Source organism: Physeter macrocephalus, chromosome 6, assembly GCF_002837175.3.
Source record: "Physeter macrocephalus isolate SW-GA chromosome 6, ASM283717v5, whole genome shotgun sequence".
Taxonomy (NCBI): domain Eukaryota; kingdom Metazoa; phylum Chordata; class Mammalia; order Artiodactyla; family Physeteridae; genus Physeter; species Physeter macrocephalus.
The window spans coordinates 88,429,409-88,453,984 of NC_041219.1; the positions used below are offsets into that span (position 1 = coordinate 88,429,409).

Sequence of the window (24,576 nt, forward strand, 5' to 3'; positions counted from 1 at the left end):
AGAGACCTCCCAGCTCCACGTAATATCAAACGGCAAAAATCTCCCAGAGATCTCCATCTCAACACCAACACTCAGCTTCACTCAACGACCAGCAAGCTACAGTGCTGGACACCCTATGCCAAACAACTAGCAAGACAGGAACACAGCCCCACCCATTAGCAGAGAGGCTGCCTAAGACCACAGACACCCCAAAAAACACCACCAGATGTGGACCTCTCCACCAAAAAGACGAGATCCAGCCTCATCCACCAGAACACAGGCACTAGTCCCCTCCACCAGGAAGCCTACACAACGCACTGAACCAACTTTAGCCACTGGGGACAGACACCAGAAACAATGGGAACTACGAACCTGCAGCCTGCAAAAAGGAGACCCCAAACACAGTAAGATAAGCAAAATGAAAGGACAGAAAAACACACAGCAGATGAAGGAGCAAGGTAAAAACCCACCAGACCTAACAAATGAAGAGGAAATAGGCAGTCTAACAAGGACCTAGAAGAACTAAAGAGGAAGCAAGCAATGATGAACAACACAATAAATGAAATTTAAAATACTCTAGATGGGATCAATAGCAGAACAACTGAGCCAGAAGAACGGATAAATGACCTGGAAGATAAAATAGTGAAAATAACTACTGCAGAGTAGAATAAAGAAAAAAGAATGAAGAGAACTGAGGACAGTCTTCAGAGACCTCTGGGACAACATTAAATGCACCAACATTCGAATTACAGGGGTCCCAGAAGAAGAAGAGAAAAAGGGACTGAGAAAATATTTGAAGAGATTACAGTTGAAAACTTCCCTAATATGGGGAAGGAAATAGTTAATCAAGTCCAGGAAGCACAGAGAGTGCCATACAGGATTAATCCAAGGAGAAACACGCCAAGACACATATTAATCAAACTATCAAAAATTAAATACAAAGAAAACATATTAAAAGCAGCAAGGGAAAAACAACAAATACACAATCATAGTAGGGGACTTTAACACCCCACTTTCACCAATGGATAGATCATCCAAAATGAAAATAAATAAGGAAACACAAGCTTTAAATGATACATTACACAAGATGGACTTAATTGATATTTATAGGACATTCCATCCAAAAACAACAGAATACACATTTTTCTCAAGTGCTCATGGAACATTCTCCAGGATAGATCATATCTTGGGTCACAAATCAAGCCTTGGTAAATTTAAGAAAATTGAAATTGTATCAAGTATCTTTTCCAACCACAATGCTATGAGACTAGATATCAATTACAGGAAAAGATCTGTAAAAACTATGAACACATGGAGGCTAAACAATACGCTACTTAATAAAGAAGTGATCACTGAAGAAATCAAAGAGGAAATCAAAAAATACCTAGAAACAAATGACAATGGAGACACGACGACCCAAAACCTATGGGATGCAGCAAAAGCAGTTCTAAGAGGGAAGTTTATAGCAATACAATCATACCTTAAGAAACAGGAAACATCTCGAATAAACAACCTAACTTTGCACCTAAAGCAATTAGAGAAAGAAGAACAAAAGAACCCCAAATTTAGCAGAAGGAAAGAAATCATAAAGATCAGATCAGAAATAAATGAAAAAGAAATGAAGGAAACAATAGCAAAGATCAATAAAACTAAAAGCTGGTTCTTTGAGAAGATAAATAAAATTGATAAACCATTAGCCAGACTCATCAAGAATAAAAGGGAGAAGACTCAAATCAATAGAATTAGAAATGAAAAAGGAGATGTAACAACTGACACTGCAGAAATACAAAAGATTATTAGAGATTACTACAAGCAACTGTATGCCAATAAAATGGACAACCTGGAAGAAATGGACAAATTCTTAGAAATGCACAAGCTGCCGAGACTGAACCAGGAAGAAATAGAAAATATGAACAGACCAATCACAAGCACTGAAATTGAAACTGTGATTAAAAATCTTCCAACACACAAAAGCCCAGGACCAGATGGCTTCACAGGCGAATTCTATCAAACATTTAGAGAAGAGTTAACATCTATCCTTCTCAAACTCTTCCAAAAGATAGCAGAGGGAGGAACACTCCCAAACTCATTCTATGAGGCCACCATCACCCTGATACCAAAACCAGACAAAGACGTCACAAAGAAAGAAAACTACAGGCCAATATCACTGATGAACATAGATGCAAAAATCCTCAACAAAATACTAGCAAACAGAATCCAACAGCACATTAAAAGGATCATACACCATGATCAAGTGGGGTTTATTCCAGGAATGCAAGGATTCTTCAATATATGCAAATCAATCAACGTGATACACCATATCAACAAACTGAAGGAGAAAAACCATATGATCATCTCAATAGATGCAGAGAAAGCGCTTGACAAAATTCAACACCTATTTATGATAAAAACCCTGCAGAAGGTAGACATAGAGGGAACTTTCCTCAACATAATAAAGGCCATATATGACAAACCCACAGCCAACATCGTCCTCAATGGTGAAAAACTGAAACCATTTCCACTAAGATCAGGAACAAGACAAGGTTGCCCACTCTCACCACTCTTATTCAACATAGTTTTGGAAGTTCTAGCCACAGCAATCAGAGAAGAAAAAGAAATAAAAGGAATCCAAATAGGAAAAGAAGAAGTAAAGCTGTCACTATTTGCAGATGACATGATATTATACATAGAGAATCCTAAGGATGCTACCAGAAAACCACTAGAGCTAATCAATGAATTTGGTAAAGTAGCAGGATACAAAATTAATGCACAGAAATCTCTGGCATTCTTATACACTAATGATGAAAAATCTGAGAGTGAAATTAAGAAAACACTCCCATTTACCACGGCAACAAAAAGAATAAAATATCTAGGAATAAACCTACCTAAGGAGACAAAAGACTTGTATGCAGAAAACTATAAGACACTGATGAAAGAAATTAAAGATGATACAAATAGATGGAGAGATATACCATGTTCTTGGATTGGAAGAATCAACATTGTGAAAATGACTCTACTACCCAAAGCAATCTACAGATTCAATGTAATCCCTATCAAACTACCAATGGCATTTTTTACAGAAGTAGAACAAAAAATTTCACAATTTGTATGGAAACACAAAAGACCCCGAATAGCTGGAGGAATCAGGCTCCCTGACTTCAGACTATACTACTAAGCTACACTAATCAAGACAGTATGGTACTGGCGCAAAAACAGAAATATAGATCAGTGGAACAGGATAGAAAGCCCAGAGATAAACCCACATACATATGGTCACCTTATCTTTGATAAAGGAGGCAAGAATATACAGTGGAGAAAAGACAGCCTCTTCAATAAGTGGTGCTGGGAAAACTGGACAGGTACATGTAAAAGTATGAAATTAGAACACTCCCTAACACCATACACAAAAATAAACTCAAAATGGATTAAAGACCTAAATGTAAGGCCAGACACTAACAAACTCTAGAGGAAAACATAGGCAGAACACTCTATGACATAAAACACAGCAAGATCCTTTTTGACCCACCTCATAGAGAAATGGAAATAAAAAGAAAAATAAACAAATGGGACCTAATGAAACGTAAAAGCTTTTGCACAGCAAAGGATACCATAAACAAGACCAAAAGACAACCCTCAGAATGGGAGAAAATATTTGCAAACGAAGCAACTGACAAAGGACTAATATCCAAAATTTATAAGCAACTCTTGCAGCTCAATAACAAAAAAACAAACAACCCAATCCAAAAATGGGCAGAAGAACTAAATAGACATTTCTCCAAAGAAGATATACAGATCGCCAACAAACACATGAAAGAATGCTCAACATCATTAATCATTAGAGAAATGCAAATCAAAACGACAATGAGATATCATCTCACACCGGTCAGATTGGCCATCATCAAAAACTCTAGAAACAATAAATGCTGGAGAGGGTGTGGAGAAAAGGGAACCCTCTTGCACTGCTGGTGGGAATAATGTAAATTGATACAGCCACTATGGAGAACAGTATGGAGGAGTGAAGTTAGTCAGAAAGAGAAAGACAAATACCGTATGCTAACACATATATATGGAATCTAAGAAAAAAAAATGTCATGAAGAACCTAGGGGTAAAATGGGAATAAAGACACAGACCTACTAGAGAATGGACTTGAGGATATGGGGAGGGGGAAGGGTTAAGCTGTGACCAAGTGAGAAAATGGCATGGACATAAATACACTACCAAACGTAAAATAGGTAGCTAGTGGGTAGTAGCCGCATAGCACAGGGAGATCAGCTCTGTGCTTTGTGACCACCTAGAGGGGTGGGATAGGGAGGGTGGGAGGGAGGGAGACGCAAGAGGGAAGAGATTTGGGAACATATGTATATGTATAACTGATCCATTTTGTTATAAAGCAGAAACTAACACACCATTGTAAAACAGTTATACTCCAATAAAGATGTTAAAAACAAATTTGTGAAAATGTCTGATGAAAGCCCAGACTTCCTGACTCCTAGTACTGTGCTCATTTCTTCAGCTTGATAACTGTGGGATACCTTTCAGGAAATGGATGGACACTTTGCTTTGCGTCATTTTAAACATGCTCTCATCTGTCCTTTAAAAAAAAAAAATCCTGTGATAGACCATAATGGAAAAGAATATGAAAAAGAAGGTATATATGTATGTATAACTGGGGGGAAAAAAAGCCCATTTTCCTAACTTTGATGGAAAGTACAAAAAAATACTACTATAAAAATGCAGAGTATCAGTGATAAATAAAATTGCTTATTTTAACAAGAAGTACATTTGATTCCACAGGCATCCCTCAGACTTGGTTAAAAAAAAAGAAGGGACTCATGGCAAGAATAAAGGGATGGAAAAAGATGCCTTGCTGAAAAGAAAGGTCTTCCAAAACACAGCTGGGCATGGAGGGAGCATTATTTGTTTCTGGGGAAAAAAAAGAAAAGGAAAAAGAAATGTTTACTCAAGAATTCTGCGTTTATTGTAGAAAAATCAGAAAACCTGAACTACTTGTGTGGAAACAATAACAAAAAAGAATCACAAAGGAAAAAAAAAACAAACCCTCAGCATTAAAAGGGATCTTTCATGTTATCTATGCTAACCCTCCAGCCTGTGGAGGAATTCTCTAACATTGCTAACAACCTCTACTTCAGGAATAATTTATATACAACTTCCAAAAAGCAAACTATTCAATTTTTGGATGGTTAGAGCTCATCCTTATTTAGACTCAAAGCTAATTCCACCCAATGAAGCTAGAGAAAATTAAGCTTTACCCTAATTGGGTTGGCCAAAAAGTTCATTCGGGTTTTCCTGTGAGATGTTATGGAAAAACCCGAATGAACTTTTTGGCCAACCCACTATATCCATGCCCTACTTTGCAATATTTGACAACTGCTACAGGTCTTCTTTATTGGAGGCCAAATAATTTTAGATACTTCAGCTGTTCTCTTACCACACATTGAAGATCCTTCTCCAGCTTGGTCTCTTTACTCTGGACAGTCTTCCCACCAAGAGCTGCTAGTGTAGACTGTACTAACAGAAGTCCCACAGAGAGAGCAAGAGAGGTGGCAGTCCTATAGGACTCTGTGTTAGCCATCTGTAGAATTGTCACAGTGGTTCCTAAACCTGCTTATGTACCAGAATCAGCTGGAGAGGTTTACTGAATTCAGATTCCCAACTGGTACCCCTAATGATTGAGTGGACAGAGCTCCAGAATCCATTTAACAAGCTGCCTTGCATGGTCTTAAGCAGCCAGCCTCGCATGAGACCATGGAATGCTGTGGCCATTTCTTTTTCAATTTTAAGTTATGAAACATTTTGAGCATAAAGACAAGTACAGAAAATAAAACACCTATGTACCATGTACCAAGAATCATTAGATGCTATTTTGCCATATTTGCTTTAGAAAATCTCATTTTTAATAGGAATTAACTTACAGATACACCAAAATGTCACTACCAATTCCTTTCCCTGCTCTTCTCCCCCCTCAAAAAGTACCATTATCTAAATTGTTGTTTACCATTCCCATATATATTACTTTATTTTTACTATATTTTGAGATATTATTTGCCACTGTTTTGCATTCTTCCTCATCCTCCTGCCTCATTCTTGGAGAACCTTAGTCTTTTGGACTTCTCTTTATCTATATTCTTTCTAATGAGCTCATCTGTCCCATAGGCTTGAATACCTTGTGTATATTGATGACCCCTCAAATGATACTTCCTCAACTTCTCTCCTTAACTCGAAACTCCTATATCCAATTGTGTATTGAATACTTCCACTCAACAGGCACCTCAAACTTAATACATCCAAATCTAATGTCAGATATCCTTCCACCGCTTGCAGTCTTACCCACATCAGTAAATATCGACTCTGTTTTTCAAAAATTTTGGAGTCATTCTCTCTTTCTCACAACCTTTATCCAATTCATAAACAAATCCCATTGTCTGTATCTTGAACATACATATATCCAGAATCTTACCCACCTTCATCACCTCCACTGCTGCACCCCAGTCCATGCCACCACCCTCTTGACTGGACAGTAGCCTTTAACAGGTCCTCCTTTAGTCTACCCTTCCCTTACTACAGTCCATTCTCCACACCAATCATCAACAACCAGTCATCTTTTTAAAATGTCAGTCAGATCAAGTCACTCATCTGCAGTGGCTCCCTATCAGAATAAATGACACAGTCTACAAGGCCATAACTTGTCCCTGTGACCTCTCCAATGTCATCTCTGACCACTCTCCCCTTTATATTCACCATTCCCCCCATCTTGCTACCAGATTATCAATTTTACTAATTCTTTTTCCCCCAAAGAACCACCTTTCAGTTATATTATCTCTATTAGTTTTCTCTTTTCAAGTTCATTGACTTCTGCTCTATTTTCCCCCCCTGGCCGTGCCATGCATCTTGCAGGATCTTAGTTCCCTGACCAGGGATCAAACCTGGGCCTCTGGCAATGGAAGTGCGGAGTCCTAACCACTGGACCACCAGGGAATTCCCTGATTTCTGCTCTTAATCTCTATTATTTCATTTCTCCTGCTTGCTTTGAGCTTATTTTGTTTTTCCCCTAGTTTCTTAAAGTGGAAACTTGTTGATTTGAGACTTTCCTTCTTTTATAAGTTTTTATTTAATAAGGTAATTTTTCCTCTAATTATTTCCCACTGGTTACAGCTCCAGATTTTGATATTTTCATTTTTCATTAAGTTCACAGTGCTTTCTAATTTCCCTTAAGATTTTCTGTTTGGTCCATGGATTATTTCTAAGTGTGTTAATTTCCATATGTTTGGAGATCTTCCTGTTATCTGTCTTTTACTGGCTTCTAGTCTAATTCAAATATAAGAGAACTTTGCATAATTTCAATTCTTCTAAATTTGTTAAGGTTTGTTATGATCCAGGATGTGGTGTTTCTTGGTGAATATTCTTTGTGCACGTGGGTAAAGTGTTCTAAAAATGTCAATTAGATCCGACTGGTTGATTGTATTGTTCAGTTGTTCTATAATCTTGCTGAATTTCTGGCTACAAGTTCTGTAGGATACTGAGGTAGGTGTACTCAAATTTTCAGCTATAACTGTGGATTTATTTTGCTTTTCAGTTCTGTAAGTTTTTGATACATGTATTATGAAGCTCTGTTGTTAGATGCGTACATATTTAGGATTGTTATGTCTTCTTGGTGAACTGACTCCCTCTTTATCTCTGATAATTTTCTTTGCTCTTAAGTCTTATTTTGTATGATATTAATATAGCCAATTTTCTTTTGATTATGTTATTTCTCTTGCTTATATATATAGCAATAGTAGTAATGGCTTATAAGGTATGTATGTTCAGTATATTGAAGAACTGCCAGATTGTTTCCACAGCCACTGCACTCCCTTACCAACACCTGTTATGGGTTTTTTGTTTTTGTTTTTTAGGCATCCTACTAGGTTTGAAGTCATATCTCATTATTTTGATTTGCATTTACCTAATGACAAATGATGTTGATCAGTTTTTCACATACTTATTGGCCATTTGTATATCTTCTTTGGAGAAATGCTTATTCAAATCTTTTCTTCATTGTTTAATTGGGTTATTTGTCTTAACAATATTTAATCTTCCAATTGATGAACATGTGGTGTCTTTTTGTTTAGATTTTAAAAAAATGTCTCTCAACAAGGTTTTGTAGTTTTCAACATACAAGTATTATACTTCTGTTTTATATAATTTGAATTTATAAATTTAATTTCAAGTATTAAAGTATTTTATACATTTTATGTTATTTTAAGTAGGACTGTTTTCTTAATTTTACTTTTGGATTGTTTATTGCTAGTGTATAGAAAACCAATTGATTTTGTATCCCACAACCCTGCTGAACTTATTTATTAGTTCTATTTTAGTGGATCCTTTGGGGTTTTCTATATATGAGATCATTGTCATCTGCAAACTTTTATTTCTTCCCTTCCAATATGCCTTTCATTTCATTTTCTTGCCTGATTACCTGAGTAAAATGTTAAGCAGAGGGGCTTCCCTGGTGGCGCAGCGGTTGCGCGTCCGCCTGCCGATGCAGGGGAACCGGGTTCGCGCCCCGGTCTGGGAGGATCCCACATGCCGCGGAGCGGCTGGGCCCGTGAGCCATGGCCGCTGAGCCTGCGCGTCCGGAGCCTGTCCTCCGCAACGGGAGAGGCCACAGCAGAGGGAGGCCCGCATACCACAAAAAAAAAAAAAAAAAAAAAAAAAAAATGTTAAGCAGAAATAATGAGAGCAGACATCCACAGCCTTGTCTTGTGCCTGATCTTAGGGGGGAAAACATTCAGTCTTCCACCATTAAATATGATGTTAGCTCTGGGCTTTTGTAGATGCACTTTATCAGGTTGAGGAAACTCCCATCTATTTGTTTGATGAGAATTTTTATCATTAAAGGGTACTGGATTTCATCAAATGCTTTTTTTGTGTGTCTGTTCAGATGACTATAAATTTTTTGTTTTTATTCTATAAATACAATGTATTACATTAATTGATTTTCAGATGTTAAACCAATTTTGCACTCTGGGATAACTCTTACTTAATTATGGTGTATAATACCATCTATATGTTGTTGTACTTGGTTTACTAATATTTTCTAGAGGATTTTTGTGTCTATTTATAATCTCTGTTTTTTAGTGAGTTTAAGTCATGCTGTCTTAATATAACTACTGATATTGGTTGATCTACCATTTTATTATTTGCTATCTTTAAAAAAAATTCTGCATTCTTTTGGGTTAAGATTTTTCAAAACTCTAATTTATCTATTGTGTTTTTTTTTTTTTTTTTTTTTTTTTTTTTTTTTTGTGGTATGCAGGCCTCCCTCTGTTGTGGCCTCTCCCGTCGCGGAGCGCAGGCTCCGGACGCGCAGGCTCAGCGGCCATGGCTCACGGGCCCAGCCGCTCCGCGGCATGTGGGATCCTCCCAGACCGGGGCGCGAACCCGGTTCCCCTGCATCGGCAGGCGGACGCGCAACCACTGCGCCACCAGGGAAGCCCTATCTATTGTGTATTTGACTAAATCTCTTTGTACAATTTCTTTAGTAGTTGTTCTAGGTGTTACAGTATAGATGCCTAGTCTACTTATAGTCACTATTTCATCCCTTCAAGTGAACCTTAGAAACTTTACCACCATATTAAATCTCTTTATCCTCCATTTATGTTGTAGTTGTCTTACATATTAAAACTGCCTACACTGAAAACCCCATCAGACAGTGTCATTTTTTTCAACCATCAAACATATTTTAAAGAATTTAATAGAGAGTAGTCCATTATATTTGCCCAGATCTTGCTGTTGCCTTTATTCATTCGTAACCTTCCAAGTTTCTTTTGGTCTTAAGAACTTTCTTAGCAGTTATTTTGGAGCAAGTCTGCTGTCAATGATTTCTCTTAGTTTTCCTTTATCTGAGAATACTTAGTTCACCTCCATTTCTGAGGGTTATTTTCACTAGATAGAGAATTCTGGATTAACAGGTTTTTTTAGCACTTTAAAAATGCTATTTCATTTCTTCTAGCTTGCACAGTTTTTGATGAGAAATCTATAATCATTCACATCATGCCCTTATAAGTAGTGTCATTTTTCTCTGGCTGCTCACAATATTTATGTCTTTATTTTTCAGCAGTTTGATTATGATATATGTCTGGGCAGGGATTTCTTTGCATTTTATCTTGTTTAAGATTTGCTAAGCTTTTTCAATTTGTAGGTTTCACCGAATTTGGGAACATTTCAGCTATTATTTCTACAAGTATATTTTCTGCAACATTTTTCTGTTCTATAACTCGAATGCAACAGTTTTAGATCTTTGGGTATTGTCTCACAAGTCCCTGAGAATTAGTTAATTTTTCCAATCTCTATTCTTCAGATTGGGTAATCTCCATTGAACTATCTTTGAAGTTGACTAACTCTTTATCTCTGTTCTCCTATTGAATCCATCCAGTGAGGTTTTATTTCTGTTAGTGTATTCAGCTCTTAAATTTTTATTTTATTTTATTTTTTTTTTTTGCGGTATGCGGGCCTCTCACTGTTGTGGCCTCTCCCGTTGCGAAGCACAGGCTCCGGACGCGCAGGCCCAGTGGCCATGGCTCACGGGCCCAGCTGCTCTGCGGCATGTGGGATCTTCCCGGACCGAGGCACGAACCTATGTCCCCTGCATCGGCAGGCGGACTCTCAACCACTGCGCCACCAGGGAAGCCCTAAAGTTCTGTTTTGTTCTCTTTATATCTTCTGTATTTTGCTAAGAGTTCCTATCTTTCCATTCATTTCAAGGGAATTCACCCTTACTTGTTAGTTAGAACATTTCAGTAATAGCTCCTTTAAAGTTTTTGTCATATAATTCCAACATCTGGGTCATCTAGGAGATGGCATTTGCTTATAGTCTTTTCCCTTACAAGTTAAGATTCTTCCAGGTTCTTTGTATGCCATGTAATATTGGACATTTTCAATATTATATTAGACTCCTGTTTAAATCCTATGGAGAATTCTTGATATTCTTGTTTTAGCAGGCTATCAGCCTGGTTGTCTCCAAGCTGCAAGTTCTGACCAGCGTTCTGTGGGTCATGGTTCCAACATCAGTTTAGTTTTCAAAGACTATGCAGTGCTATTCAGATTTGGTCCATGTGTGTACCATGTTTGAAACTTGAGCTATGATCTGTCCTATGTATAGTTCAGTTCTCAAAGTCTGTATATGCTAGGAAAGTCCATTTTTATTCCTTATTTGCTAAAAATTTGAGTGGGTGCTGAATTTTATCAAATACTTTTTCTGCATTTATTGAGTTCATTATATATTGTTTCTGTTGATTCTCACTTATAATGGTTTATTTCTTTGTACGTTTCATGATTTCTGACTGTAAATTCATATTTGGTTGATCTTATCTTTGGTAATTTGGAAAGCTTTACTTGGGGAAACTTTGTTTCAGGTGCTCTAGCCTGCTGTAGGGATCTCAGCTTAATACAAAAATCTCAGGTTCACAGTCCCTTCCTGCAGTAGACCTAAAGTAATGGGTGTACCTTCGTCTTCATGCTTGCTTGTGCTTCCCATTCTAGTTTCAGCTCATGTATTTGTATGTATATGGTTTTATGTTTATTAGGATAGGCTGATAAGACACTTCTGTTATTTCCTATAAATGCACGATTCATTAACAAGTATTTTATCTAGGAGCTAAATAACTGTTTTGTGCCAAAAGAGCCCCACTATTTGGAAATTAAACTTTTTATCTGTATTCTTTTGCCAATTACCTCTAACAGTCTAAGGTAAGTCTAAAGGTAATGATGTAAGACTCCAGTAGACCATTCCTGTCTTATATATTTCTGCCTGATATATTTCTTTCCATTTGTTTTTAAACTACCCAAATTAATCATTATTAGTATTATTCTAAAAAGTCAATGGTAACTTAAATGAATGTCTTGGTTCACCATTCTTTCTTATATTCACGTTCCTTTTGTTTGGTTTCATTTTCTTCTTCCTGACGTGTACCCTTTAGTAATTTCTTAAATCAGTTTGAAATGATTTTAACGTCACCATTATTTATGAGTGATTGTTCAGGTGGGTATATAATTCCAGGCCAACTGTTACTTTCTCTTGGCATTTAAAGATTTTAGTCCATTGTCTTCTAATATTACCATTCAAAAATCTGTTGTCAGCCTAATGGTCACTCCTTTCTAGGTAATTTGTCTTTTCTCTGTGGAAGCTTTTAAGATCTTATTTTTATCTTTGGTGTCCTCCAATTTTGCTTCATAAGATATATCTAGATGTAGGTTTTGATTAACTTACGCGGTTGGAACCTTGCTTTCTAAGGCTGAGAAATTCCTTTTATAATGGATTACTTTTTTTTTTGGCCACACCGTGTGGTATGTGGGATCTTAGTTCCCTGACCAGGGATCGAACCCACACTCCCTGCAGTGGAAGCACGGAGTTTTAACCACTGGACAGCCAGGTAAGTCCCTGGACTACTTTTTTATAGTTTCAAATTGAACTCATTTTAGTAGGCTTATTTTTCACCCCCAGCAACCGCTGCGCCACCAGGGAAGCCCTATCTATTGTGTATTTGACTAAATCTCTTTGTACAATTTCTTTAGTAGTTGTTCTAGGTGTTACAGTATAGATGCCTAGTCTACTTATAGTCACTATTTCATCCCTTCAAGTGAACCTTAGAAACTTTACCACCATATTAAATCTCTTTATCCTCCATTTATGTTGTAGTTGTCTTACATATTAAAACTGCCTACACTGAAAACCCCATCAGACAGTGTCATTTTTTTCAACCATCAAACATATTTTAAAGAATTTAATAGAGAGTAGTCCATTATATTTGCCCAGATCTTGCTGTTGCCTTTATTCATTCGTAACCTTCCAAGTTTCTTTTGGTCTTAAGAACTTTCTTAGCAGTTATTTTGGAGCAAGTCTGCTGTCAATGATTTCTCTTAGTTTTCCTTTATCTGAGAATACTTAGTTCACCTCCATTTCTGAGGGTTATTTTCACTAGATAGAGAATTCTGGATTAACAGGTTTTTTTAGCACTTTAAAAATGCTATTTCATTTCTTCTAGCTTGCACAGTTTTTGATGAGAAATCTATAATCATTCACATCATGCCCTTATAAGTAGTGTCATTTTTCTCTGGCTGCTCACAATATTTATGTCTTTATTTTTCAGCAGTTTGATTATGATATATGTCTGGGCAGGGATTTCTTTGCATTTTATCTTGTTTAAGATTTGCTAAGCTTTTTCAATTTGTAGGTTTCACCGAATTTGGGAACATTTCAGCTATTATTTCTACAAGTATATTTTCTGCAACATTTTTCTGTTCTATAACTCGAATGCAACAGTTTTAGATCTTTGGGTATTGTCTCACAAGTCCCTGAGAATTAGTTAATTTTTCCAATCTCTATTCTTCAGATTGGGTAATCTCCATTGAACTATCTTTGAAGTTGACTAACTCTTTATCTCTGTTCTCCTATTGAATCCATCCAGTGAGGTTTTATTTCTGTTAGTGTATTCAGCTCTTAAATTTTTATTTTATTTTATTTTTTTTTTTTGCGGTATGCGGGCCTCTCACTGTTGTGGCCTCTCCCGTTGCGAAGCACAGGCTCCGGACGCGCAGGCCCAGTGGCCATGGCTCACGGGCCCAGCTGCTCTGCGGCATGTGGGATCTTCCCGGACCGAGGCACGAACCTATGTCCCCTGCATCGGCAGGCGGACTCTCAACCACTGCGCCACCAGGGAAGCCCTAAAGTTCTGTTTTGTTCTCTTTATATCTTCTGTATTTTGCTAAGAGTTCCTATCTTTCCATTCATTTCAAGGGAATTCACCCTTACTTGTTAGTTAGAACATTTCAGTAATAGCTCCTTTAAAGTTTTTGTCATATAATTCCAACATCTGGGTCATCTAGGAGATGGCATTTGCTTATAGTCTTTTCCCTTACAAGTTAAGATTCTTCCAGGTTCTTTGTATGCCATGTAATATTGGACATTTTCAATATTATATTAGACTCCTGTTTAAATCCTATGGAGAATTCTTGATATTCTTGTTTTAGCAGGCTATCAGCCTGGTTGTCTCCAAGCTGCAAGTTCTGACCAGCGTTCTGTGGGTCATGGTTCCAACATCAGTTTAGTTTTCAAAGACTATGCAGTGCTATTCAGATTTGGTCCATGTGTGTACCATGTTTGAAACTTGAGCTATGATCTGTCCTATGTATAGTTCAGTTCTCAAAGTCTGTATATGCTAGGAAAGTCCATTTTTATTCCTTATTTGCTAAAAATTTGAGTGGGTGCTGAATTTTATCAAATACTTTTTCTGCATTTATTGAGTTCATTATATATTGTTTCTGTTGATTCTCACTTATAATGGTTTATTTCTTTGTACGTTTCATGATTTCTGACTGTAAATTCATATTTGGTTGATCTTATCTTTGGTAATTTGGAAAGCTTTACTTGGGGAAACTTTGTTTCAGGTGCTCTAGCCTGCTGTAGGGATCTCAGCTTAATACAAAAATCTCAGGTTCACAGTCCCTTCCTGCAGCAGACCTAAAGTAATGGGTGTACCTTCGTCTTCATGCTTGCTTGTGCTTCCCATTCTAGTTTCAGCTCATGTATTTGTATGTATATGGTTTTATGTTTATTAGGATAGGCTGATAAGACACTTCTGTTATTTCCTATAAATGCACGATTCATTAACAAGTATTTTATCTAGGAGCTAAATAACTGTTTTGTGCCAAAAGAGCCCCACTATTTGGAAATTAAACTTTTTATCTGTATTCTTTTGCCAATTACCTCTAACAGTCTAAGGTAAGTCTAAAGGTAATGATGTAAGACTCCAGTAGACCATTCCTGTCTTATATATTTCTGCCTGATATATTTCTTTCCATTTGTTTTTAAACTACCCAAATTAATCATTATTAGTATTATTCTAAAAAGTCAATGGTAACTTAAATGAATGTCTTGGTTCACCATTCTTTCTTATATTCACGTTCCTTTTGTTTGGTTTCATTTTCTTCTTCCTGACGTGTACCCTTTAGTAATTTCTTAAATCAGTTTGAAATGATTTTAACGTCACCATTATTTATGAGTGATTGTTCAGGTGGGTATATAATTCCAGGCCAACTGTTACTTTCTCTTGGCATTTAAAGATTTTAGTCCATTGTCTTCTAATATTACCATTCAAAAATCTGTTGTCAGCCTAATGGTCACTCCTTTCTAGGTAATTTGTCTTTTCTCTGTGGAAGCTTTTAAGATCTTATTTTTATCTTTGGTGTCCTCCAATTTTGCTTCATAAGATATATCTAGATGTAGGTTTTGATTAACTTACGCGGTTGGAACCTTGCTTTCTAAGGCTGAGAAATTCCTTTTATAATGGATTACTTTTTTTTTTGGCCACACCGTGTGGTATGTGGGATCTTAGTTCCCTGACCAGGGATCGAACCCACACTCCCTGCAGTGGAAGCACGGAGTTTTAACCACTGGACAGCCAGGTAAGTCCCTGGACTACTTTTTTATAGTTTCAAATTGAACTCATTTTAGTAGGCTTATTTTTCACCCCCAAAAAATTCAGACAAAATTTTTCGTGTTCATTAACTGTTTATTCAGTAGAGTCCCAATTCCTTAACATGGTAACAAGGTTCTAAGTAATGTGGCTCCTGTTTACCTTTTCTTGCTAAACCACCCTTTCCTCATTGTACCTTAAATTGCCAATTCCCAGAACAGGCCAACCTCTTTCATATCATACAATCTACCTTTCATTACACTGTTCCCTCAGCCTAAGAAGCTCTCTTCCTGCCTTACAAAACCCCTCCCTGCTCCTAGCTCTCAGAATTTATCAGATTGATGATGAACTAAATTACATCTTCTATGAAGTCTTTCCTACTTCTTCCGTCAGGCAGGAATGAATACACCCTATAAAAAGTTCTCTCATAACATCGAAAACCTTACGGCATTTCTCTATGTGTTTCAAAAGAGCATTTCATCCTTTTCTGTCTCCCTTTCCTCCTACCATCTAGTCACCAGGTCTGGTCAATTCTACCACAGAAGTGTCTCAGATCCAGCCATGCCAAAGATACCACACTACCTATATGAAATCACCCAGATTATTTCAAAAGCTTTCTGTCAGTTAGTTGTACTACTTCAGCTTTCTGTTCATTCAACAAGTAATTATTAAGCATCTACTCTCATCTGGTCATTCTGCTAGGCCCTGAGATGACAAAAAATAATAATGCACTGGCCATGCCCATAAATAAACTGGAATTCCAGTAGCATGAGATAAGTACTATAATAGGGGTTAGTAAAAGGATGCCACAGAAGAAAGACCTAACCTGGTCTTGGGAGGCTCAAGAGAAAGTAAACAGAAAAGGTTTCCAGGAGGAAATGAGGCCTAAAGTATGTGCAGAATGTAGAAGAATGTGTTTCCCCAAAGGGACACACACACAAGGGAAAGACAAAGGCTCAGAGCTAGGAAGCTAAGAAAGGGAACACAAAGTATTTTAATCCTTAAAATCTACAGTCCTTTCATATTACTATTAAAGTTAGTAAATATGGATATCTAATACTTTGCCAGAAGATGAGTCTAAATTCCTCTTCAGCACAGCAACTTGGGCCCTTCAAAATCTTGCCCTGTCTCTCTTAACACTTCCCTTCCTATACAAACACATGCTCCTTCTTGATATAATTTGCTTTGCCAGCACCATTCCAACTCATATGGTAATATAACACATGCAGGGTTTCACACAAGTACTCACCTGTAAGACGGGCGCCGTGCTAGGATCCCGTGGGTTTTCTGTGAGGAGCCTATGCTGTCAGATGAGTCCTGAGACTCTTCACTTTCCGATAAAGATGATACCTGAAAAACAGAACTGGTTTTACTATGATGAACAAAAGCACGCAGAAAAAGAATTTAATTTTTACTTTCAGAAAAAATGATCTGTCTTCTGCCACCCAAATTCCTTTGTCATTAAATCTAAGGTCTAAAAGAAAGAAATAAAAGGAAAAGGAAAAGAGAAAGTTTATTACAGGAGCCCAAACTAAAGGAACATACAACACAGCAGGCTCAGCACTAAGAAGAAAGTCTATCCCCCAAATAAAGCAATACTGCTTCACTAGAGTTGTAAAGATCAGTCTCTATACTGATGCACATTATTCAAAGTTTTTTTTTTTTTTATCATTAATGCTATCTGATTTGGATTTCGGACATGCTAACTTTGAAATGTTATCAGATATCCAACCAATATCTAATTATTAGATAATGAAATTCAGGAGACCGCTGAATATACAAGCCTGTGAGGCAGGGAAGGGGTCTGGGCGAGACATATATCGGAAGTCACAGCTCTTTATATAGTCCTTAAAGCCACAAGACTCAGTGAGCTCAATAAGGGGATAAATGTAGGACAAAAACCAGGGACACTCTAGCAGTAAGAGGTTGGAAAGAACGGGAGGAACCAGCAAATGAGACCAAGAACAAGCCACCATGAGGAATAAGAAATGAGCAAGGTGTCCTTGGAAAACTAGCGAAGACAGTGTATTGAGGAGAAAAGAATAATCAACCATGTCAAATTCTGCTAGCAGGTGAAGTAAAACAAGGACTGAGAACAAGCATTAGATTTGGCAAAGTGGAGGTAACTGGCAAGGACAGGTACAAACACATGCAACTTAAATATCTGTAATGATTAGCTGTATCTCACTTCACAGTTGAATGAGTTAATACATGTAAAGCACTTAGTGCACGGCACAGTGCAAGCACACAGTAAATGTTAACTCTTAATAATAAACCTATTAAAACTAGTTAATACAATAACGATGCAAGTTTTAAGTTATAATATCTTACAATTGAGGAAACAAGTTATTTTCCATTTTTAAAATGTATTAAATTTCTCAGCATTTTTCTGAAGTTGCATTGTGACACCTGACTTCATCTTCATGATGAAGGTGAAAAAAATAAAAAAAACAGGCTTCTAGAATGGACATAAATTCTCTACATTACTTACTCTCTATAGAAGGCCTTCCCCTAAACTATTTAGACTTAGATCTTAAATTTCCAGAGAAGCTTGTTTTACATTCTATAGTCTCCTTCAAAAAGAAGTTCTAGTGTACTTCTACTTATTTGTATCTTAAATCTTTGTCTTTAGATAGGAAAGAAAGAACGGATCACAATCTGTAATAATTAAGAAATAATCACAGTAACAAATAATAAAGTAATAATTAAGGAAGATCTGTCACTTCTATATTTCCTCATGCACCACAGATATGCCATTTCTAATCTAAATATTAGCTGTTTTCCCTGTCTGTCCCTAAATTTACTCCAAAGCCTCCCACTGAACTCAAGTAAGAAAATAATTTCTAAAACTAAGAGATTCCTTATAACTAAGATCAAGTATTTCTCTTTAATGACAGCACTAATAAGAGTAAAATCTTCATATAAAAACTCAAAAATCCATGCAGCAGTCACCTTCCATATAGGAAAAAAACCAAAAACAAAGACAAAAACAAAAAACACATAAAGATGCAGCTCTAGAGCTGACAACACTGCCAGACACTATATACATTCAAGAGGAAAAAATGAGTTATACAGCTTTTCTTCCAGGACAGCTGCTTCTAAAAATGAGAGATGACCAAAGGCATTCTGAGATTCACAGGAGCCAGAAGATAAAATGCGGAGAACGGGTAAAAAGAAAAGGAACCCAGGATGGCCTTTTCCTTCCTACTGTTGTCAGGTGTAAATATGAAGGTAGATAGATATAAATAAGAACTTTACTATGAGAGAAGATATAAATAAGAACTTTACTATGAGAGAACTTTTATTTGATCACCATGAAGCATAAGGTAGGTACTTTCTTAGTTTGCTAAAATGCTCACATCATCACCCTTTCTTCAGAATTCTCTTTTTCATGAAGGATTCCACTAGGATAAAAAGGTGCTTTCCCTTCAGAAAATCTTTCATTTCCTTAAATTCTAAGCAATAACTTCTTCCCAAAATTGCATTACATTTTTACTGGGTAGTATATACATGAAACTAGAAGTCCTAAAACTTTTCTGTTTGCCTCGTTTGTTCTAAAATCTAATTTCTAAGACAACTTTATTATCTTGTTTTATAATATTATAACTATAGCAACTTCAGTGTGTCCAGACTCAGGGTTCAAAAGTCCCCTCTCTCAACCACTAAGTCTTTGAATTTCTGTACCGTTTGCACGTGTGGTGGGTGAATTACAGAAGACTGAGCTGTCTGGATGACCCCCTGAACCTGTACTTGCTCTCCAGGAAGAGGTACAATTGTCACTGGCGCAGATCCTCTTAATGACATCTAAGAACAAATAAAAATTCAATTAACATAATATAATTATACCTGTGCATGTAAGAAAGCTGAGTTCTTAATACTGGAAAATACATTTCAGAGCTTATTATATTTAACCACATCTATTAATCACATATTAGGTATCTTCTGTGGGCAGGAGACTGCATTAGGGGGTTGAGAGTACAAACTAAACAAACAATAAGAGCTATAATATAAGCAGAAAAGTAGACAGCACTGTAGTGTGGGAGCAAAGAAAGGGTGCTACTTCAGCTAGGTCTTGAAAGATACACAATTCCCTGAAGGTGTGCTTGGGGGATAGGGTTGGAAGGTATTTGGGGCAGAGGAACTGACTGTATAAAAACATGGTGGCTCTTCAGAACATGTCATTCTGAAGATATCTGGTTAAAAACCAGTTAAGAAATCAAGAATCAAAAGGTGAGAGAAATACCAACTTTGGGCAGTATCTTCAAAGAAAAATAAATTATAATTTCATGATTCAGTTATTTACGTGAAATATTTTATTTCTGTGGAAAGTAGATGGGGTTTCATGGAAATACCACAATAAAATGCTAAACCAGGAAAAGCCCACCTGTCATCCTTCAAGACTCAGCTCAGGTTCTACCTATTCCAAGAAGCTTTCCCAGATATTTTCAGGTCTCTCACCTTCCTCTAGACTATCCTGGTTCATACCATCCATCTTGGGCTTAAATCACAAAATAAAATCCAAGGCTGCTTCTCAAGTCCTGAAAATCACCTTTCTGACTCTCTTCTGTGTTTGCATCAGGCCCCCAAAACAATGCCTTATTCCGTTTCACTGAAGGTTCTTTACCCTTCCCCAAGACTGGATTAAATTCCAGTCTCATTATCTCCGAAATGCCCAGTTCAGGAAATATGTATATAAAACTTTATCCAAATATCAGAAAGGAAATGTAAAAAACCAGTACCTTTTAAAATCACACCTCCCCAAAATAAAATACTTAGGAATAAACCTGACCAAGGAGGTGAAAGACTTATATGCTGAGAACTATAAAATATTAATAAAAGAAACTGAAGATGATTCAAAGAAATGGAAAGATATCCCATGCTCTTGGGTTGGAAGAATTAACTTGTAATGGCCATACGACCGAAAGCAATCTAATTTAATGCGATATTAAATTAGATCAAATTACCCATGACGTTTTTCACAGAACTAGAATAATCCTAAAATTCATATGGAACCATAAAAGACCCAGAATTGCCAAAGCAATCCTTAAGAAAAAGAACAAAGCAGGAGGCATAACCCTCCCAGGCTTCAGACAATACTACAAAGCTACAGTAATCAAAGAGTGTGGTATTGGCACAAAGTCAGCCATATGGATCAATGGAACAGAATAGAGAGCCCAGAAATTAACCCACACACCTATGGTCAATTAATCTTTTGACAAAAGGGACTTCCCTGGTGGTCCAGTAGTTAAAAGACTCCATGCTCCCAATGGAGGAGGCCCGGGTTCGATCCCTGGTCAGGGAGCTAGATAGCACACACGGCAACTAAAGATCCTGCATGTGGCAACAAAGATTCCCCGCAACTAAGACCTGGCGCAGGACTTCCCTGGTGGTGCAGTGGTTAAGAATCCTCCTGCCAATGCAGGGGACATGGGTTTGAGCCCTGGTCCGGGAAGATCCCACATGCCGTGGAGCAACTAAGCCCGTGTGCCATGACTACTGAAGCTCACGTGCCTAGAGCCTATGCTCTGCAACAAGAGACGCCACCACAATGAGAAGCCCATGCACCTCAACGAAGAGTAGCCCCCGCTTGCTGCAACTAGAGGAAGCCTGCACGCAGCAACGAAGACCCAACGCAGCCATAAATAAATTTATTTTAAAAAAAGACATGGCGCAGCCAAATAAATAAATAAATATTAAAAAGAAAAATCTTTGACAAAGGAGGCAAGAATATACAATGGGAAAGACAGTCTCTTCAGCAAGTAGTGCTAAGAAGGCTGGACAGCCACATATAAATCAATGAAGTTAGAACACACCCTCTCACCATACACAAAAATAAACTCAAAATGGCTTAAAGACTTAAACATAACACATGACATGGTAAAACTCCATGAGAACATAGGCAAAACATTCTCTGATATAAACTGTACCAATGTTTTCTTAGGTCAGTCTCCCAAGGCAATAAAAATAAAAACAAAAATAAACAAATGGGACCTAATCAAACTTACAAGCTTTTGCACAGCAAAGGAAACCATAAACAAAACGAAAAGACAACCTATGGAATGGGAGAAAATATTTGCAAATGATGTGACTGACAAAGGTTTACTTTCCAAAATATACAAACAGCTCATACGACTGAACAACAAAAAAACAACCTAATCGAAAATGGGCAGAAGACCTAAATACACATTTCTCCAAAGAAGAAACACAGATGGCCAACAGGCACATGAAAAAATGCTCAACATCGGTAAGTATTAGAGACATGCAAATCAAAACTACAATGAAGGGGAATTCCCTGGCTGCCCAGTGGTTAGGACTCTGTGCTTCCACTGCAGGGGACATGGGTTTGATCCCTGGTTGGGGAACTAAGATCCCACATGCCACATGGTGCGGCCAAAAAAAACCTACAATGAGGTAGCAGCTCACACCAGTCAGAATGGCCATCATTTAAAAGTCTACAAATAACAAATGCTGGAGAGGGTGTAGAGAAAAGGGAACCCTCCTACACTGTTGATGGGAATGTAAGTTGGTGCAGCCACTGTGGAAAACAATATGGAAGTTCCTCAAAACTAAAAAAATAGAATTAGCATATGGTTCTGCAATCCCACTCCTGGGCATATATCCAGACAAAACTGTAATTCAAAAAGATACATGCCACCCCTATGTTCATAGCAGCACTATTCACAATAGCCAAGACATGGAAAGAACCTAAATGTCCATTGTCAGATGAATGGGTAAAGAGATGTGGTACATATAGACAATGGAATACTACTCAGCCATAAAAAAGAACAAAATAATGCCATTTGCAGCAACATGGATGCAAATGGATTATCATACTAAGTGAAGTAAATCAGAAAGAGAAAGACAAATACCATATGATGTCGCTTATATGTGGAAATATGACACAAATGAACCTATGAAACAGAAACAGAATCGCAAACAGAGAGAACAGACTGGTGGCTGCCAAGGGGAGGGGTTGGGGGAGGGATGGAGTGGGAGGTTGTGGTTAGCAAATATAAGCTTTTCTATATAGAATGGATAAATAACAAGGTACTACAGTACAGCACAGAGAACTATATTCAATATCCTATGCTAAACCATAATGGAAAAGAATGTATAAAAAAAAGAATGTATATATGTATAACAATCACTTGGCTGTACAGCAGTAATTAACACAACATTGTAAATCAACTATACTTCAATTTAAAAAAACAAAACAAAACAAATAACAAAACAAACCAACCTTTATCCAGGTACTGAAAACTGCAGACTTTCAGCACAAACAACTCCATTCAACCTCCCTCACACACACTAAGAGACATGACCAAACTCTACCACAGCTTCTATCAGTTCAAGGCTGAGTCTCTAGGATGACCCAGCCTCCTTAAAATGCCTCCTAGAGAAAGCTCAATGCTGCCAAAATAATTAACTGTTTGTTCTAGCCAAAACCTGACTATAGGCCTTTGACCTCACTTTTCTTACAGCACTTACTTTAGAAAACTTGCAGTTGTCAATCTCTGACCCTTGAGATGAACAAATCTTGTACAACCCAGAAATGTCTTTCTCAAGGACTTGGGAGTCATCCCTTTGCAATGTAATCAAGAAGGATAGGGCCTTTGTCTACCAGTCTCTGTTGGAGGATGGGAGCCTAAATTTGATAAGCACCAATTAGCAAGTGGACACAAATGGCTGAATCACAGTGACCAACCTCTCCACCTAACATCTTCAGTACTTTTCCTTTAGCACACTCCAGCATTTTAAAAGGGACCCACCTTTTGTTTCAGCAGAGTTGAGCTCAATTTATGCTGGAGTCTCTCTTCCCTACTGCACTAGTCTGAATGAAATCTATCTTGCTGCTTTTAACAGGTGTCTGGCTCTGTTTCTCACTGACAGTATCCCAATATGGGGATACAGAAATTAATGAGTAAAAATAAACAGAATTCATGAATCTGAAGAGTCCAGCTCTAGAGTCATCATTACACTCTGAGGTCCCCTTTACTTTTCAGACCCTAACTAAAGCCAGTCACTCAGATAATGAGGAGAGCTTGTGAGGGGGTTAATTTACATTTCTAAAAGGATAAAAGCAATCAATCCTCCAGAGTTTCTGGCAATCCTTGTGATTTTGTGCAGACTGAGGATCTGGCAGGCAGAAAAGGAAAAACGGCACCAGATTTTGTTTTAGCTAGTAGTCATCACTTCCCCTTATTATCACTGTACTAACCTCACAAAACGCTCATCACTCAGGGTCCCAAAGCCTGGTGGCTTCCCACTGCCACTCTCAAATGTGATCATCTAAATCCTAAGATCTTTCTCAAAGAAGGAAAAGAGGGACCTGCTGTTCCTCACCCCCCAATTTTAATCTGCAGTTGAAACACAGATGATTGCCTCCACCTGTTACTTTTCAGTGCTGTCTGAGCCTTCTGCAATGATAGAAATGTTCTAAATCTGCACTATCCAATATAGTAGTCAGTATCAAGCATTTGAAATGTGGCTAGTATGACTGAAAGACTGATTTTTAATTTTGTTTAACTGTAAGTAATTCAAATTAAAATTGAAATATCCACTTGTGGCTGTCATACTGAACAGTGCAGTTTGAGATCTTAGAGCTGTAGAACGTGCTAGTACACTATGGCACCAACCTCAGAACCCCTCTTAGGAGATGTTAGAAGAAGTAGAAAAGGATTTTTTTTGGAGCTGCTCTGATTAAATTGGGAGCTGTAAGACTAAGGCCCCCTGATTGCCTCTCACTCCACAGGGTAGCTGAGCTCACTCTTATTCAAGTGACTGGGCAAAAATTAGCATTCTCCTTAGCTCCCTAATTAGGGGATCCCTGGACCATAAACACTTGGGTGAGGGAGGGTGGGGAGTTAGTAGAATGGCATGGGAAAAGAAACCTCTATTTAACAGAGTTTGAATCCAAAGTCTTCTAACTCCAGAAAGGCACACAGATTTTGGAGTCAGACAGGCTTGGGCTGATTTTTAGCTTAAGGCAATCATTTGCTGCTCTGTGACGCTAAACAAATTACTTAACTTCCCAGGACCTCAGTTTCCTCCTTTGTAAACAGAACTATAATATCTTTTTCAGAGTTACAGTGAAGATTAAATAATAAGTTAAAAACAAAAGGG

General features: G+C 37.5%; 1 protein-coding gene across 5 annotated transcripts in view; it reads right to left on the reverse strand.

The window, feature by feature from the left end:
- The window catches only part of ATF1 (activating transcription factor 1), a 67,901-nt gene that overhangs the window by 20,270 nt on the left and 23,055 nt on the right, over positions 1–24,576 (reverse strand). For 3 of the 5 annotated variants that reach the window (XR_002891612.3, XM_028491346.2, XM_028491345.2), the window contains exons 2-3: positions 19,138–19,257; positions 16,703–16,803 (exon numbers count right to left, since the gene is read on the reverse strand). Coding sequence is in view for 4 of the 5 variants with exons in the window: in XM_028491346.2 (XP_028347147.2) it covers positions 16,703–16,803; positions 19,138–19,257 (221 nt within the window). In the remaining variant the exon portion in view is untranslated. The remainder of the gene's footprint in view (positions 1–16,702; positions 16,804–19,137; positions 19,258–24,576) is intronic. The other 2 variants (XM_055085635.1, XM_024122957.3) reach the window with 1 other exon arrangement.